The following is a 13,868-nucleotide window of genomic DNA, read 5'->3' on the forward strand; positions in this document are numbered from 1 at the left end:
TGGCGAGGATGTCCGAGAAATCTTACGAGTTGCTATGTAAGATGTTCTCAGCAGTTCCAGAGAGAACCAAGGAAGAGTTGGAATCAATACTAGGAAAGAAGTTCATGGGATACGTGAGCGGGAACTTCAGTGACTTTGAGAGACAGAAACAGAGAGGATCAACTGTCCCAGATTACAATACAGTAGACGAGAATGATGAAGTCCACCGAGTGATGATGGAAGTGGAACCATTACTGGAAGCTTCGGGAAAACGTAATTGGAGGAGCATCATGTTGACACATGACGAGTTTCCTTGCCACTGCTTGCTGCAGACCTGGTGGTATCCCAAGCGTAGTAATCTGATGTTGATCTGGGACTCTAGAGAGCTGCTCTCCATGGGTTTACCAGACTCATCACAGCCCATAACAATAGTGATAGTGGGAGTTAGGATGGCGGTACGATGGCTGGAAGCTCACATAAGAGAGAACAATAGACAGGAAGTGCCAACGAGAGAACAGTTGCGGAAATTGGATTGACTAAAAGATTTAGATTTTTTTGAGACAATGTGCAAAATTCTAAACATTCCGATGGAAGTGAAGAAGATATGGGCAAGAAAACGATTGATGCCATGGTTCAGAGCTAACATGACTGCATGGTTGTACGAATATGCTAAAAAGCATATGTCGAAGCACGGCAGAGTGTACAGTGAATATCAGCTGGACATTGGAGTAGGAGCTTTCAAGCGGGCTCTCGTGACTCATCGGAATGCAGTGACCACTGCTGTGAAAAGAAATTCCAGGACAAGTGAACGTAGTGGAAAGGAGAAGGCAGAGATATTAAAGGAAGATTTGGAGAGAAATGTGACGTTGTGTCTCCACAACAGCTTCTGCAGGAACAGAGAATCTAAAGTGGATCCCCTACCTTGTTGCAAACAGAGGGTAGAAGAGCAGAAGTGTTGGAGGATGGCTTCCAACAGCGTCAGGATAGCTAACGACGTGTTGCAGGATACAGAAACTGAGAGTGCAGAGTCATTATCACAGGAGGAGGAAATGGAACACTGACGAATAGTCAAAAAACGAGATGCAAAAAGAGATGAAATTAGAAGAATTTAGAAGTTTTAGAACTTCTAAACGACGATAAAAAAAGAAAACAAAGGAGTGATGAAGAAAAAGTTAAAACTCAGAATTGTTTTATGTGTGTGAAAAAACTCAAGTGAGAAACCAAGCAACCGAGTTAAAATTGAAAATTGAAACATTTAGTTGAGTTTTGAAATTGTTGCATTTATAAATTTGCATTTTGATTTTATTTGAGTGGCTTTAGAGACACTTACTTACTATTTATTTAGAAAGGCTTGAGTGAAGGAGTATATTTAAATATTCCAGCCTACATGACTGTTTTTAATCAGCTAGGAGAACTGATCACTTTGTGGTGACGTGAAAGGCTTGGGTAATCTCTCGAAGAGGGAGATTGTTTCATTGTTCTTTCTAACCACAGAGTTTCTTAGTTTTAATATTCAGGACAATAACAAGCAAGATTTCCGAAGGGAAGAAGAAATGTAGGATAATTTTAGCTTGTTGGTTGGCAGGACTGTCCTGCAAACCAACACCTTTTAAATCTAGGAGAAAAAGTTTTAATCAGGACATTGACATTGGAAGTCGGAAAATATGTTTTATCTTAGGTCATATCCTCAATGTGCGGATTAATGAAAGAATTTGAAGGCTATAGTGATGTAGTATGATGCCATTTATATTCTGCAGTGAGTCGATATGACGTGGATATAAGTAATTTCGTGCATTTTGTAAATTCTGTTCGATGACACTGTATCCATTTTACGAACATTGCGAGATTCAATGAGGACATTGACCGGACTGTCCGGGGAGTATGTGACATTCGACCAGAATGTGACAAAATGCGGATTTGGCGATTTCGAATTTTTAGCAGCGAACCTTCCGACTTGGCGATTTAGAAGGAATAAGAACGTTATTCGAACGATTGGACAAATCGTGAAGGCTGAAGGATTCGGAAATTCCTAAATTTTAAATTTTCGAAGTGATGACGTAACAATTCTCAGAAACGTCAAAAACGGCCATTTTGGCAGAAAAACTGAAAAGCAACACAACAACGATAGTTGCGCTGACGAAAACAACGAAGATTGTGATAGAAAAACCACAGAGAGAAACAGAAGTAACAGAGACCGCTCCAAGTTGCAACTATTGTGACGCTACAATAGTTGCAAGGCAGTTGCTAACAACAGTGAGGGGTGGAAACCAGCCCTCCGGGTTATAGAGAAATCAAGCTTAACGTGCTTGATTCAGTGGATTCGAAAATCAGGAGGGGTTTCGGGACTGAAACTTTTATCGTTTTATATGAACTTTTAGCTTCCCTATTATGTCCTGAATTGAATTTAATTAACATCCGAATTCATTCTACTAAGATGAGAAGCTAGGAGTTGGGGGAAAGGGTTGATCCATCTTCGATGGAGATGATGATTTTTATCTACTGAACAAAAACAATAATAATTCAATAAGTAGTAGTAGCCCTGTTTTTAGGAGTGACCTCGTGGTCTGGGGATACTGAGACCCAGCCATGAGCTCACTATTTCTGCATGAAATTAAGTTAATTCGAGTGTTTTGACCGAAGCCGAAAGCAGTAACGGTTTTTGTCGACCCGATGTTAGAAAGACCACCGAAAGTACTGGCTTGGTAGAGACGGTGAAAAGCATGCAAAGCTCTGTTTAGACGTTAGCCAGTCGTCTTAGGACTTAGTTTTGTTCTCCGTCGATCTGTATCTTCCGGGCGAATGTTACAAACAGATGTAATAACAGATTTATTGTTGCTTTAATAACAGATTGTACATCAACGCTTAAAGGACACTGAAACCATTGGGTTTTCTTAGAGTCGCTATGAGAAATATTTACACAACTGATATGATACCAACTAGAACAACAATCACTTCCAATCCAATTTATCAGTCCTGAAGGTTTTTAATCAGTCCAATCCAATTTATCAGTCATCTTGACGCAGCATAAAGGTTAAAAAAAGGATTTTGACTGGACTTTAGGGGACTGAACTAACCCATGATAAGCGGTTAGTGGGAATTTTATAAATCAGCAAATACAAAAACGTAAAAGACAATTAATTTAAGAAATTTTTTTCTAAAAAGTAAATTTCAAACGTTTTCGCAACTATGTGCATCGTCAGGATTTTTACAATAAACTACTCTAAATGACAATAAAACATCAATTTACAAATGTTATTTACAATAAATCACATACAATTTGGTTCTAAACCATCATGATAAAAAATTAGCCAATCACAGTTGACCTCTAAATTACTATTAAGATTAAAATACTTTTAACCTCTAAAATTAATTAAACATTTTGAAATTAATTTGTCTGGAAGTTTCTGAGTCATAATTTCGAATTAGACATGTACGTTTTGAATAAAAAACCAAAAGTATTTTGGGACTAAATTTTCAGTGTTAACTCCCTGCTCCTAAACTCATCGCGCGTGTTCAAGCCCGGTTTCTCTTTCCTGATATGTATTGCCTCTAGTGTTAGCAATTTTGTTTGGTTGTTTGACCTATCTATAATTTCCCAACTAAGATCTGCGCTATTTCCCTCAAGTTGGCATTGCTGAAGGTGGAGGCCTACCGGTGAGTCTGCTTTCTTATGTTCCTCAATTCTAGTGGTCAAATGTCGAACAGTTTGTCCGACATAGGTGAAAGTGCATCCACTACATGACAGTTTATAAACCACTCTTGACTTGAGGTCATTAGAAAATGCTGACTTCAGTGATGGTAAACATGATTGTAGTTTTCTTGTGGTGAAAACCACTTGAACGTTCGTTATTTTTTGTAACCTGTTAGCAAAATATTGGCTCTGGTTATCTCTATAATGCACCATCAGCATTGGGGGCTTCTCATCCTTTGGTGATTGAACTGACAAACCCCTGTCACTATCCAGGGGCTTGCCTTTACCCTCGATGATCTTGCACAAGGCGTCTGAAGCCACCTTTGCGGACCAATTTTCAGGGTACTGATTTGTCAGCCATTGCGCCCTATTAGTTTCCATAGCCTTATCAAATTGCTCCCAGCTAGATGTACTCCTAAAAACCCTGTGTACAGTGCCTTGGATAACACTACGCTTATACTGAGTTGGGGCGCAGCTTCTATAGTTCAGTATAGTCCCTGTATCTGTTGGTTTTTGATACCAACTGCAAGTTACACGCCTATCCTGCGATACATTTATGTTCAAATCCAGGAACGGCAAATTCCCCTCCGAATTAGTTTTCTCTAGAGTGAACTGCAAATTTGGATGAAGAGAATTGGCGGCATCGAGAAGACAACTCGGCTCCCCTCTGACTGTTCTAACAATGTCATCCACATACCTGAGGAACATTTTCACCTGGGGAGTATTCTTCTCCTTGTTCTTAGCTCGGCAACAGCTTTCACAGTACCAGACTATCTCGGTTATTGATGCGTATACGTCATCGGATTTTTTTCCGCATTTTAGATGATACCAGTTTCGGCAACTCTCGCATTCAACCCCCTATGTGACTTTCCTGCTGCAACATGGGCACAAGCCGTTTTTGTCATTAATTTGCTGTACCCCCGTTCCCACCGGTATTTGTTGTCGTAGAGCAATTTCGTATTCTTTCAGCCATAAATTTGCCAGAATTACAGCGAGGGACGCGCCCATTGCTAAACCATCAACTTGTACATACCATGAATCATTACACTTGAAATATACTTTGCTGACCGCCATATTCAAAAGCCTTTTCATGGTTGCTCTTTGATTTTCAGGAGGAGACTCCTGGCTGTACAGCTTCTGTAAAGCAATTTCAATTGCCTCCTTCAGGGGAACGATGGTGTACAAACTTTTCACATCAAGAGATATTATGGTTTCATCCGGATCTAGAGCAATGTTTTCTATTTTTTCTCTAGCCTCTTTAGTATTGGTTTCTATATTTGCTCCATCGATGTTGTCAAAAAACTTTGCAAGCATTTTGTTAAGATTCTCATACGAGCTGCCGGGAAGTGATAGTACAGGTCGTAGGGGTGTCTCATCCTTGTGTACCTTAGCTAAACCGTACAATCGGGCGGGTTGCCCCCCTGTTGATCTCATCTTAGAATATAACTGATCACTTATCTCGTCTCTTTTGTTCATGGCTAGTAATTCTTTGTTAGGTTCTTTCTCAATTTTCAGTATCACCCCATCAGTGGTTGCATCTTTTTTCGCAAACTGAGCAGATTGCAACAAGGATTCCAGCTTTGGATTCATATGTTTGTTTCCTCATTATGCAAAAACCAACCCCCTTATCAAAAGGCACAGCCAGCAACCCATTATCTTTGAGATATTTCCTCGTTTTTTCAACGGCTTTGTCTCTTGGGGTTTGCCGTACGTTTTTTGCATATGCCTTTGCCGCGGCTTCTATTTCACATAACGTTTCACCAGATGTTTTTTGATTTTTCAATTGTGAGAGGAAAATGTCGATATCCGCCAAAAAATGTGTTTCGTTAAATTTGTCTCTAATTGGATGCTTGGGGCCCATTGGTAGCACCTCATATACCCATTCAGGCAGTTCAATATTATCAAGTACTTTAACTGATTGCTCATTTCTCCCCCCAAGAGGTTTATCTTGTCTCTCGGACAGTTTTTCTAACTTTTTTCTATGGTTTTCTGATGTTGTATTTAAGCTTGCCTCAACTTGACGCCTCACGAATCGGAAAATGGATGCCCACCACTGTTTGTCAATTTCTTTTTGCACCAGTGATCTTGCTTTCCTTAGCATCTCCTCGTACCTTTTCCTATCCTCATTTGCCCTAGAAGTTTCAATCCTTAGTAGTTTCAATTGAAAATTATGCACAGCTTGGTCCGAAAAAACCCCGTTCTCGGGGACCCTAAACTTCAAAAAGTCCGGTATTAGATCGTTTTTCAGACATTTTCTCAGAAACTTCAGTCTATGTACAGATACTTGAACTTTTTTAAAGAATTTTAAATAGTCTAACACAATTTTCCAAGTTAGTTTCCTTTTCAAAATTTGTCTGAGCCAAACAGCAGGCAAAAGTACTGTGGTCATTGTTTTGCAGGCCACGAGTATTGAAACTCACAAGGCACAAAGCAAAACAAATCACACTCTTCTCACCCCTGTCTTTGAAGCGCAGACACTTCCTCTGCCCTCAGCTTCTGCTCACGTCTTGCTTTCGCCTTCCTCCTTGTCTGTGATGGTCTCTGTTGTTTGCCCCTGATATTGCCAATCAGCTCTGACAGCCTTTCTCTGTGTGCCACTACCAATCGCAGAGATTTCAGCTCCAAATCAGCACTCTGGTGCAGCTTCAAATATTCCTTGAGCTGCTCCGGGTTGTTTTGCTTGCTCTTGGAGAGTAGTCGTTTTGTAGCTGGAATAATGAGCACCCCTGTGCCGAGAAGCTGACTAAACAAGTCGGCTTGCTCTTGGACCAGCTAAATTGTTTAGTCAGCTTTTTTCAATTGTAGCATCCAAATCCCTGCAAACCATATCAACCTGAATGGTTCCCTGCAAACCATATCAAAATTGTTTCCCCTGATGATTTAGCTCAAGTGAGCTGACACAATTAATTTAATTTAAATTTTAAAATCGAATTACAAAAATCAAAAACAAGGAACAATCTCGCCCGAGCTCAGTAGGTCCAGCGGTGCACCACCAGACTCTTCAAGTTCTAGTTTCCCACCTCCCCACAGAAAACCATTTTGTAGACCTGTCTCTTAAATCCCTCAGAGGGCGCTCCACAAACATTAAACATAACAAATCTATTTAATAAGTTTATCACAACAATTAGGCAAAAGTATGTGATGAAGGGACTCCTGAATGTAAACTCGGTTACTATGATTCTTCTGACCTTCTGATTAATTGAATAAAAACGTTTTTTTTTTCTATAGTAAAAGAAGTTCCTCGAATTGCATGTTTTCCAGATATAATAATGAAAACTTCGAGAATTTAATGTATTCATAATTGAAAATTTGTCATGTCCTCGCAGCAGACCGCTTCAGCTGTACCATTTACAGCCAAAGCGCTGTATAATTTCGTGGGAAATCACGAAGATGAGTTGCAGTTCAGGAAAGGAGACTACCTCACCGTTTTGCAGGTAGTGGACGGAGGTTGGTGGGAAGGGCAACTACAAGGTCATGGGTCAGCCCAGTGTTCTGGGCCAGTTGGATGGTTCCCTGCAAACCATATCAAAATTGTTTCCCCTGATGATTTAGCTCAAATCAAAGCAAACCCGAATGTCCCTAAACATGTTCATAGTAAGTAAAGATTGCTGTTGTCATTGGGGCTCATTGCTCAGTTGGAGGGAATGCATCTATTTTCTTTGCCTTCTATCAGTTCAACTGCCTCGGCTTTCAGAACTTTAAATAAATTGGCTTGGGTTGTCTTTTTTCGGGAATGCAAGACATTGAAAAAAATTCGAAATAACAGAAAGTTCTATAAGTGCTGTGCTAGAGAAAGGTATACTTTAAACGACAATCTCATATTGTGGTGGGCTATCGAGCGCAAAGTTTAAAAAGACTTGTATTAGAACGTCAGTAAACTTTTATACCCCTCATAAAAATATTATCAGTAGACAACGTAACCCAGAAATGGTACACAGACAACGGTAACGCAGTCGGTAAGTTAAAAAATCTACGAACCGTCCTCCTTAAAATTGTACTTTTGTTAGATTTTTTGGCTACCATGTTATAGCATCCAAATGCCAACTCATTGTCAAAGAATTAATTTGTAAATAAAAATAAAAATTGCTTACATATGCAAAACAAAGATGAAAATCTCGGTGAAGCTGAGAAAATCTTCGAAAATACAGGAGTCACTATAAAGGCAGGCGCCCGAGTGCTTGGTTCTGATATATGAACAGAATCTGAATGTAAAAAGTTCCTCGAGTTTCAACAGAATTAGAAAATCAAAATTTTGAAAAAACTAACGAAAGTAGCTAAAACCTCCTACAAAATGTTTATGCCTGCTTTACTGATGGAGTTCAAGAGACGCTTTCATTTCTAACCAGAACAACGCTCAACAGTATGGAAAACTTAGAATCATGTGAAAAGATTATCAAAGAACAACTAATACCTAACCTAGTCGGTTCGGTTAGGACACAGTTCCGTGAGATATCTTCCTTGCCCCTTAAAATGGGCGGCCTTAACATCAAGCTGCCATCCGACCATGAAAGTTATCTAGAATGGTCTAAGGAAACATCACTAGTACTGGAATCTCAAGATCCTGCTACAGCAATAACAAAGCAAGAAAAAATTTGTACGAAAATCAAAAACTTGAAAACTGATAGAACAAACCGAAAATAAACCCCATTAACTACATGAATGGAACAGATAAATACGCAATCGACCTGGCCTCTGAAAAGGGAGCCTCTAACTGGCTCAATGATTTATCACTGAGCAGATACAACTTCAACCTGAAAAAATCAGAATTCAGATATGGTATTACTGAAGGTACGGATGGGAACCGACCAAAACCCCACTCACGTGTGCATGTATGTGGTGCTAATTTTAGCTTGACACATGCCCCACACTGTGCAAAGGGCGGTTACACACACATGAGACACAATGAAATTTGAGACACATTCGCCAACCTCATGAACGAGGTTTGCCATGGCGTCGAGATTGAGCCGAAACTTCAGCCGTTGCAAGGCGAAAGCTTTGTCAACAATTCAACTACAACTGAAGATGAGACCCGACTTGGCTTTGAAACAAACGGAATCTGGGGTTCACACTTTAGCCGCCCTTTCTTTACTGTGAAAATTTTCAATTCCCATGCCAAAACATCGCGAAAACTGCATAAAGACGCATACAAATATCACGAAACGCTGGAGTTTTAAACGTAGAGCAGAGTAGCTTCTACCCGCTAGTTTTCGGATGCACCGGTGGCGCTGCTCCAACAGCCACGCGGACGATGCAGCGATTAGCCGAAAAACTAAGTGAAAAAAGACAAGAAAGCTGCCCAGAATCGATAAACTACATAAGAACTAAAATAAGCTTCGCGCTCCTGAGGAGCTCTGTATTTTGTATAAGGGGGTGCAGATCGCTGCGCATAGTTTAATTTATCAACAAGTCCATTAGCGCTATTGTAAAGGAGGGACGGCTAAGATAATTTAACATTACGACGATTCATTTAAAAAAAAAGAGTCCGAAAAACTTTAAACAACATGAACTCGATTCAACTTCATGTCTAGACAGTTCCTGCTTACTTTCTGTCAGAAAAATTGCCCTCAACAGATTCATATCAGCCCAATCAACTAAAAAAAACAATCCTAATGCTTAGAAAAACAAACTTTCCATGTTTCATAGCTTGAATGTTTTGCTCAGAAAAACTTGATTTTTTACGAACCGATGCGATCTATGAAATAACTTGAAAAGATTCAAAGTTTCTTTGCTTGAAAAGCTTATTCCGCAAAATTTTTAATATTCCGTGGAATGATTTAGTTTGAAATAATCTGAAGTAGCTCAAAGTTTCGTTGCTTAATCGGCTTCAAAATGAAAACTCAAGCATTTCGCAAAACGATTCGGTCAGTGAAGAAACTTGAATTAATTCAATGTTTTAATGCTTGAATAGATTGCTTAAGAAGAACTCAATGTTTTTGCGAACCGATTTGCTTTCTGGAATAACTTGAATTGTTTCAAAGTTTCATGGCTTCAATAGAAAAACCTATACTTTTTGCCAAAAGGTTTGATCTTTGAATTACTCTGAAATATTCGTAGCTTGATGTTCGTAGTAAGTTTTCGTAGCTTGATGTTTGCCCAGAATCTTTTAATTTTTTTGTTACTGATTCGTTTTCTGATTTAGCTTTAAATTTTTTGAAGTTTTAGCGCCTGATGTACTGAAAAGAACAACCGAAATTTTTTGTCAATCAAATCGCGTCTTGAAATAACTTGAATTTTTTCTAAGTTTCATCACTTATTGAATAGCGTGCGAAGAAAAGTGAAGTTTTTCGCGAACTGATTTGGTAAATGACTTAACATGAAATTTTGCAAGTTCATTGCTTGACTTGCTTGCTAAGCAAAACTTACCTTCTTGGCAAATTGATTTGCCATATGATATAACTAAAAAATAATAAAAAATAAAAAAAATTTAAAAAAAATGATATAACTTGAATTGTTTTAATGTTTCATCGCTTGATGAACGTGCTAAAAATTTTTGAGAACTGATTTACTCGTAGTTTTTTTGCGGACCGATTCGATATGTTGATAGCTGTCTATATTTTTTTTCGAAATTAATCGCTATACAACCTGATTAAAAAATGTTAATTTTCTTCAAACAAATGCTTGCACTGAGTTATTTTAGATTTTTCAAGTCTCATAGCTTGTATAGCATGCAAAACAAATCTTGCTATTTTTTTTGAAATTGGGTCAGTGAGGAAACTTGTATTAATTCAGTGTTTTAATGCTTGAATAGATTCCTTAAGAAGCACTCAAATTTTTTGTGAACCAATTAGCTTTATGAAATAACTTGAAATGTCTCAAAGTTTCATCGCTTCAAGGCTTCAATAGAAAAACCTATATTTTTCGCCAAAGGGTTTGATCTTTAAATTGCTCTGAAATATTTGAAGTTTTCGTAGCTTGCTGTTTGCCCAGAATCTTTTTTTACTGATTCGTTCTATGAATTAGCTTTAATTTTTGTTGATGTTTTGTCGCCTGATGGACATGAAAGAACAATCAGAATTTTTTGTCAATTAATTCGCGTCATGAAATAACTTGAATTTTTTTAAAGTTTCATCATTTCCTAAATAGCGTGCGAAGAAAAGTGAAGCTTTTCGCGAACTGATTTGGTAAATGACTTAACTTGAAATTTTGCAAGTTCATCGCTTGACTTGCTTGCTAAGCAAAACTTACCTTCTTAGCAAATTGATTTGCCATATGATATAACTTGAATTGTTTAATGTTTCATCGCTTGATGAACGTGCTAAAAATTTTTGAGAACTGATTTACTCTGTAGTTTTTTTGCGGACCGATTCGATATGTTGATAGCTGTCTATATTTTTTTTTCGAAATTAATCGCTATACAACCTGATTAAAAAGTGTTAATTTTCTTCAAACAAATGCTTGCACTGAGTTATTTTAGATTTTTCAAGTCTCATAGCTTGTATAGCATGCAAAACAAATCTTGCTAATTTTTTTTAAATTGGGTCAGTGAGGAAACTTGTATTAATTCAGTGTTTTAATGCTTGAATAGATTCCTTAAGAAGCACTCAAATTTTTTGTGAACCAATTAGCTTTATGAAATAACTTGAAATGTCTCAAAGTTTCATCGCTTCAAGGCTTCAATAGAAAAACCTATATTTTTCGCCAAAGGGTTTGATCTTTAAATTGCTCTGAAATATTTGAAGTTTTCGTAGCTTGCTGTTTGCCCAGAATCTTTTTTTACTGATTCGTTCTATGAATTAGCTTTAATTTTTGTTGAAGTTTTGTCGCCTGATGGACTTAAAAGAACAACCAGAATTTTTTGTCAATTAATTCGCGTCATGAAATAACTTGAATTTTTTAAAAGTTTCATCATTTCTTGAATAGCGTGCGAAGAGAAGTGAAGCTTTTCGCGAACTGATTTGGTAAATGACTTAACTTGAAATTTTGCAAGTTCATCGCTTGACTTGCTTGCTAAGCAAAACTTACTTTCTTAGCAAATTGATTTGCCATATGATATAACTTGAATTGTTTTAATGTTTCATCGCTTGATGAACGTGCTAAAAATTTTTGAGAACTGATTTACTCTGTAGTTTTTTTGCGGACCGATTCGATATGTTGATAGCTGTCTATAATTTTTTTCGAAATTAATCGCTATACAACCTGATTAAAAAATGTTAATTTTCTTCAAACAAATGCTTGCACTGAGTTATTTTAGATTTTTCAAGTCTCATAGCTTGTATAGCATGCAAAACAAATCTTGCTAATTTTTTTGAAATTGGGTCAGTGAGGAAACTTGTATTAATTCAGTGTTTTAATGCTTGAATAGATTCCTTAAGAAGCACTCAAAAGTTTTGTGAACCAATTAGCTTTATGAAATAACTTGAAATGTCTCAAAGTTTCATCGCTTCAAGGCTTCAATAGAAAAACCTATATTTTTCGCCAAAGGGTTTGATCTTTAAATTGCTCTGAAATATTTGAAGTTTTTGTAACTTGCTGTTTGCCCAGAATCTTCTTTTTTTTACTGATTCGTTCTATGAATTAGCTTTAACTTTTGTTGAAGTTTTGTCGCCTGATGGACTTAAAAGAACAACCAGAATTTTTTGTCAATTAATTCGCGTCATGAAATAACTTGAATTTTTTTTAAGTTTCATCATTTCTTGAATAGCGTGCGAAGAGAAGTGAAGATTTTTGCTAACTGATTTGCTAAATGAATTTACTTGAAATTTTGCAAGTTCATCGCTTGACTTGCTTGCTGAGCAAAACTTACCTTCTTTGCGAACTGATTTTCCATATGATACAACTTGAATTGTCTTATTGTTTCATCGCCTGATGAACGTGCTAAAAAACTTAAAACTTTTTGAGAAATGATTTACCCTGTAGTTTTTTTCGGACCGATTCGGTATGTTGATAACTGTCTATATATTTTTTTGAAATTAATCGCGATACAGCCTGTTTAAGAAAAGGTTAATTTTCTTCAAACAAATGCTTGCACTAAGTTATTTTAGATTTTTCAAGTCTCAGCTTGTATAGCATGCAAAACAAATCTTGATAAATTTTTTGAAATTGGGTCAGTGAAGAAATTTGTTTTAATTCAATGTTTTAATGCTTGAATATATTGCTTAAGAAGAACTCAAAATTTTTGTGAAATAACTTGAAATGTTTCAGTTTCATCGCTTCAAGGCTTCAATAGAAAAACTTATACTTTTGGCCAAAGGGTTTGATCTTTGAATTACTCTGAAATATTTCAAGTTTTCGTAGCTTGTTGCTTGCACAGATTCTTTCGATTTTATATTTTTTTGTTACTGAATCGTTCTATGAATTAGCTTAAAATTTTTTAAGATTTTTGCGAACTGATTTCCTAAATGAATAAACTTGAAACCTTGCAAATTCATCGCTTGACTTGCTTTCTAGGCAAAACTTACCTTCTTTGCAAATTGATTTGCCATATGATACAACTTGAATTGTTTTAATGTTTCATCGCTTGATGAACGTGCTAAAAAACTTAATTTTTTTGAGAAACGATTTACCCTGTAGTTTTTTGCGGACTGATTCGGTATGTTGATAACTGTCTAGATGTTTTTTTGAAAAAAATAGCTATACAACCTGATTTAAAAAAGGTTAATATTCTGCAAACAAATGCTTGCAATAAGTTATTTTAAGTTTTTCAAGTCTCATAGCTTGTATAGCCTTCTAAAAACGTGAAAAATTTGCAAATTTTTTCGCTTGATTAGCTTGCTTAGGAAAGCTTTAACTTTTTGGGAACCGATCCGTTCTGAAAATAACTTGGAATACTTCAAAAGTTTATGGGTTGCAAAACCTGCTTAAGAAAACTGATTTTTTTAGAAAACCAATTCTCACTGAGAAATATTTTGAAATTCGGTCAGTGAAGAATTTTGAATTAACTCAATGTTTTAATGCTGGAATAGGTTGCTAAAGAAGAACTCAAAATTTTTGTGAACCGATTTGCTTTCTGAAATAACTTGAATTGTTTCAAAGTTTCATCGCTTCAATGGCTTCAATAGAAAAACCTATACTTTTCGCCAAAGGGTTTGATCTTTGAATTACTTTGAAATATTTCAAGTTTTCGTAGCTTGTTCTTTGCCCAGATTCTTTCGATTTTTTTGTTATTGAATGGTTCTATGAATTAGCTTTAATTTTTGTTGAAGTTTTGTCGCCTGACGGACTTAAAAGAACAACCAGAATTTTTTGTCTATTAATTCGC

The 13,868-nt window shown here is 36.8% G+C and overlaps 1 protein-coding gene across 10 annotated transcripts in view; it reads left to right on the forward strand.

Annotated features, from left to right (window-relative positions):
- The first annotated feature begins 6,935 nt into the window (after window positions 1–6,935).
- The window catches only part of LOC134840622 (rho guanine nucleotide exchange factor 7-like), a 90,879-nt gene continuing 83,946 nt past the window's right edge, over window positions 6,936–13,868 (forward strand). For 9 of the 10 annotated variants that reach the window (XR_010162431.1, XR_010162432.1, XM_063856559.1 and 6 more), the window contains exon 1: window positions 6,936–7,264. Coding sequence is in view for 8 of the 10 variants with exons in the window: in XM_063856559.1 (XP_063712629.1) it covers window positions 6,985–7,264 (280 nt within the window). In the remaining 2 variants the exon portion in view is untranslated. The remainder of the gene's footprint in view (window positions 7,265–13,868) is intronic. The other variant, XM_063856560.1, reaches the window with a different exon arrangement.

The sequence above is a fragment of the Symsagittifera roscoffensis genome, chromosome 2 (genome assembly GCF_963678635.1).
Source record: "Symsagittifera roscoffensis chromosome 2, txSymRosc1.1, whole genome shotgun sequence".
NCBI classification, from domain to species: Eukaryota; Metazoa; Xenacoelomorpha; order Acoela; family Convolutidae; genus Symsagittifera; species Symsagittifera roscoffensis.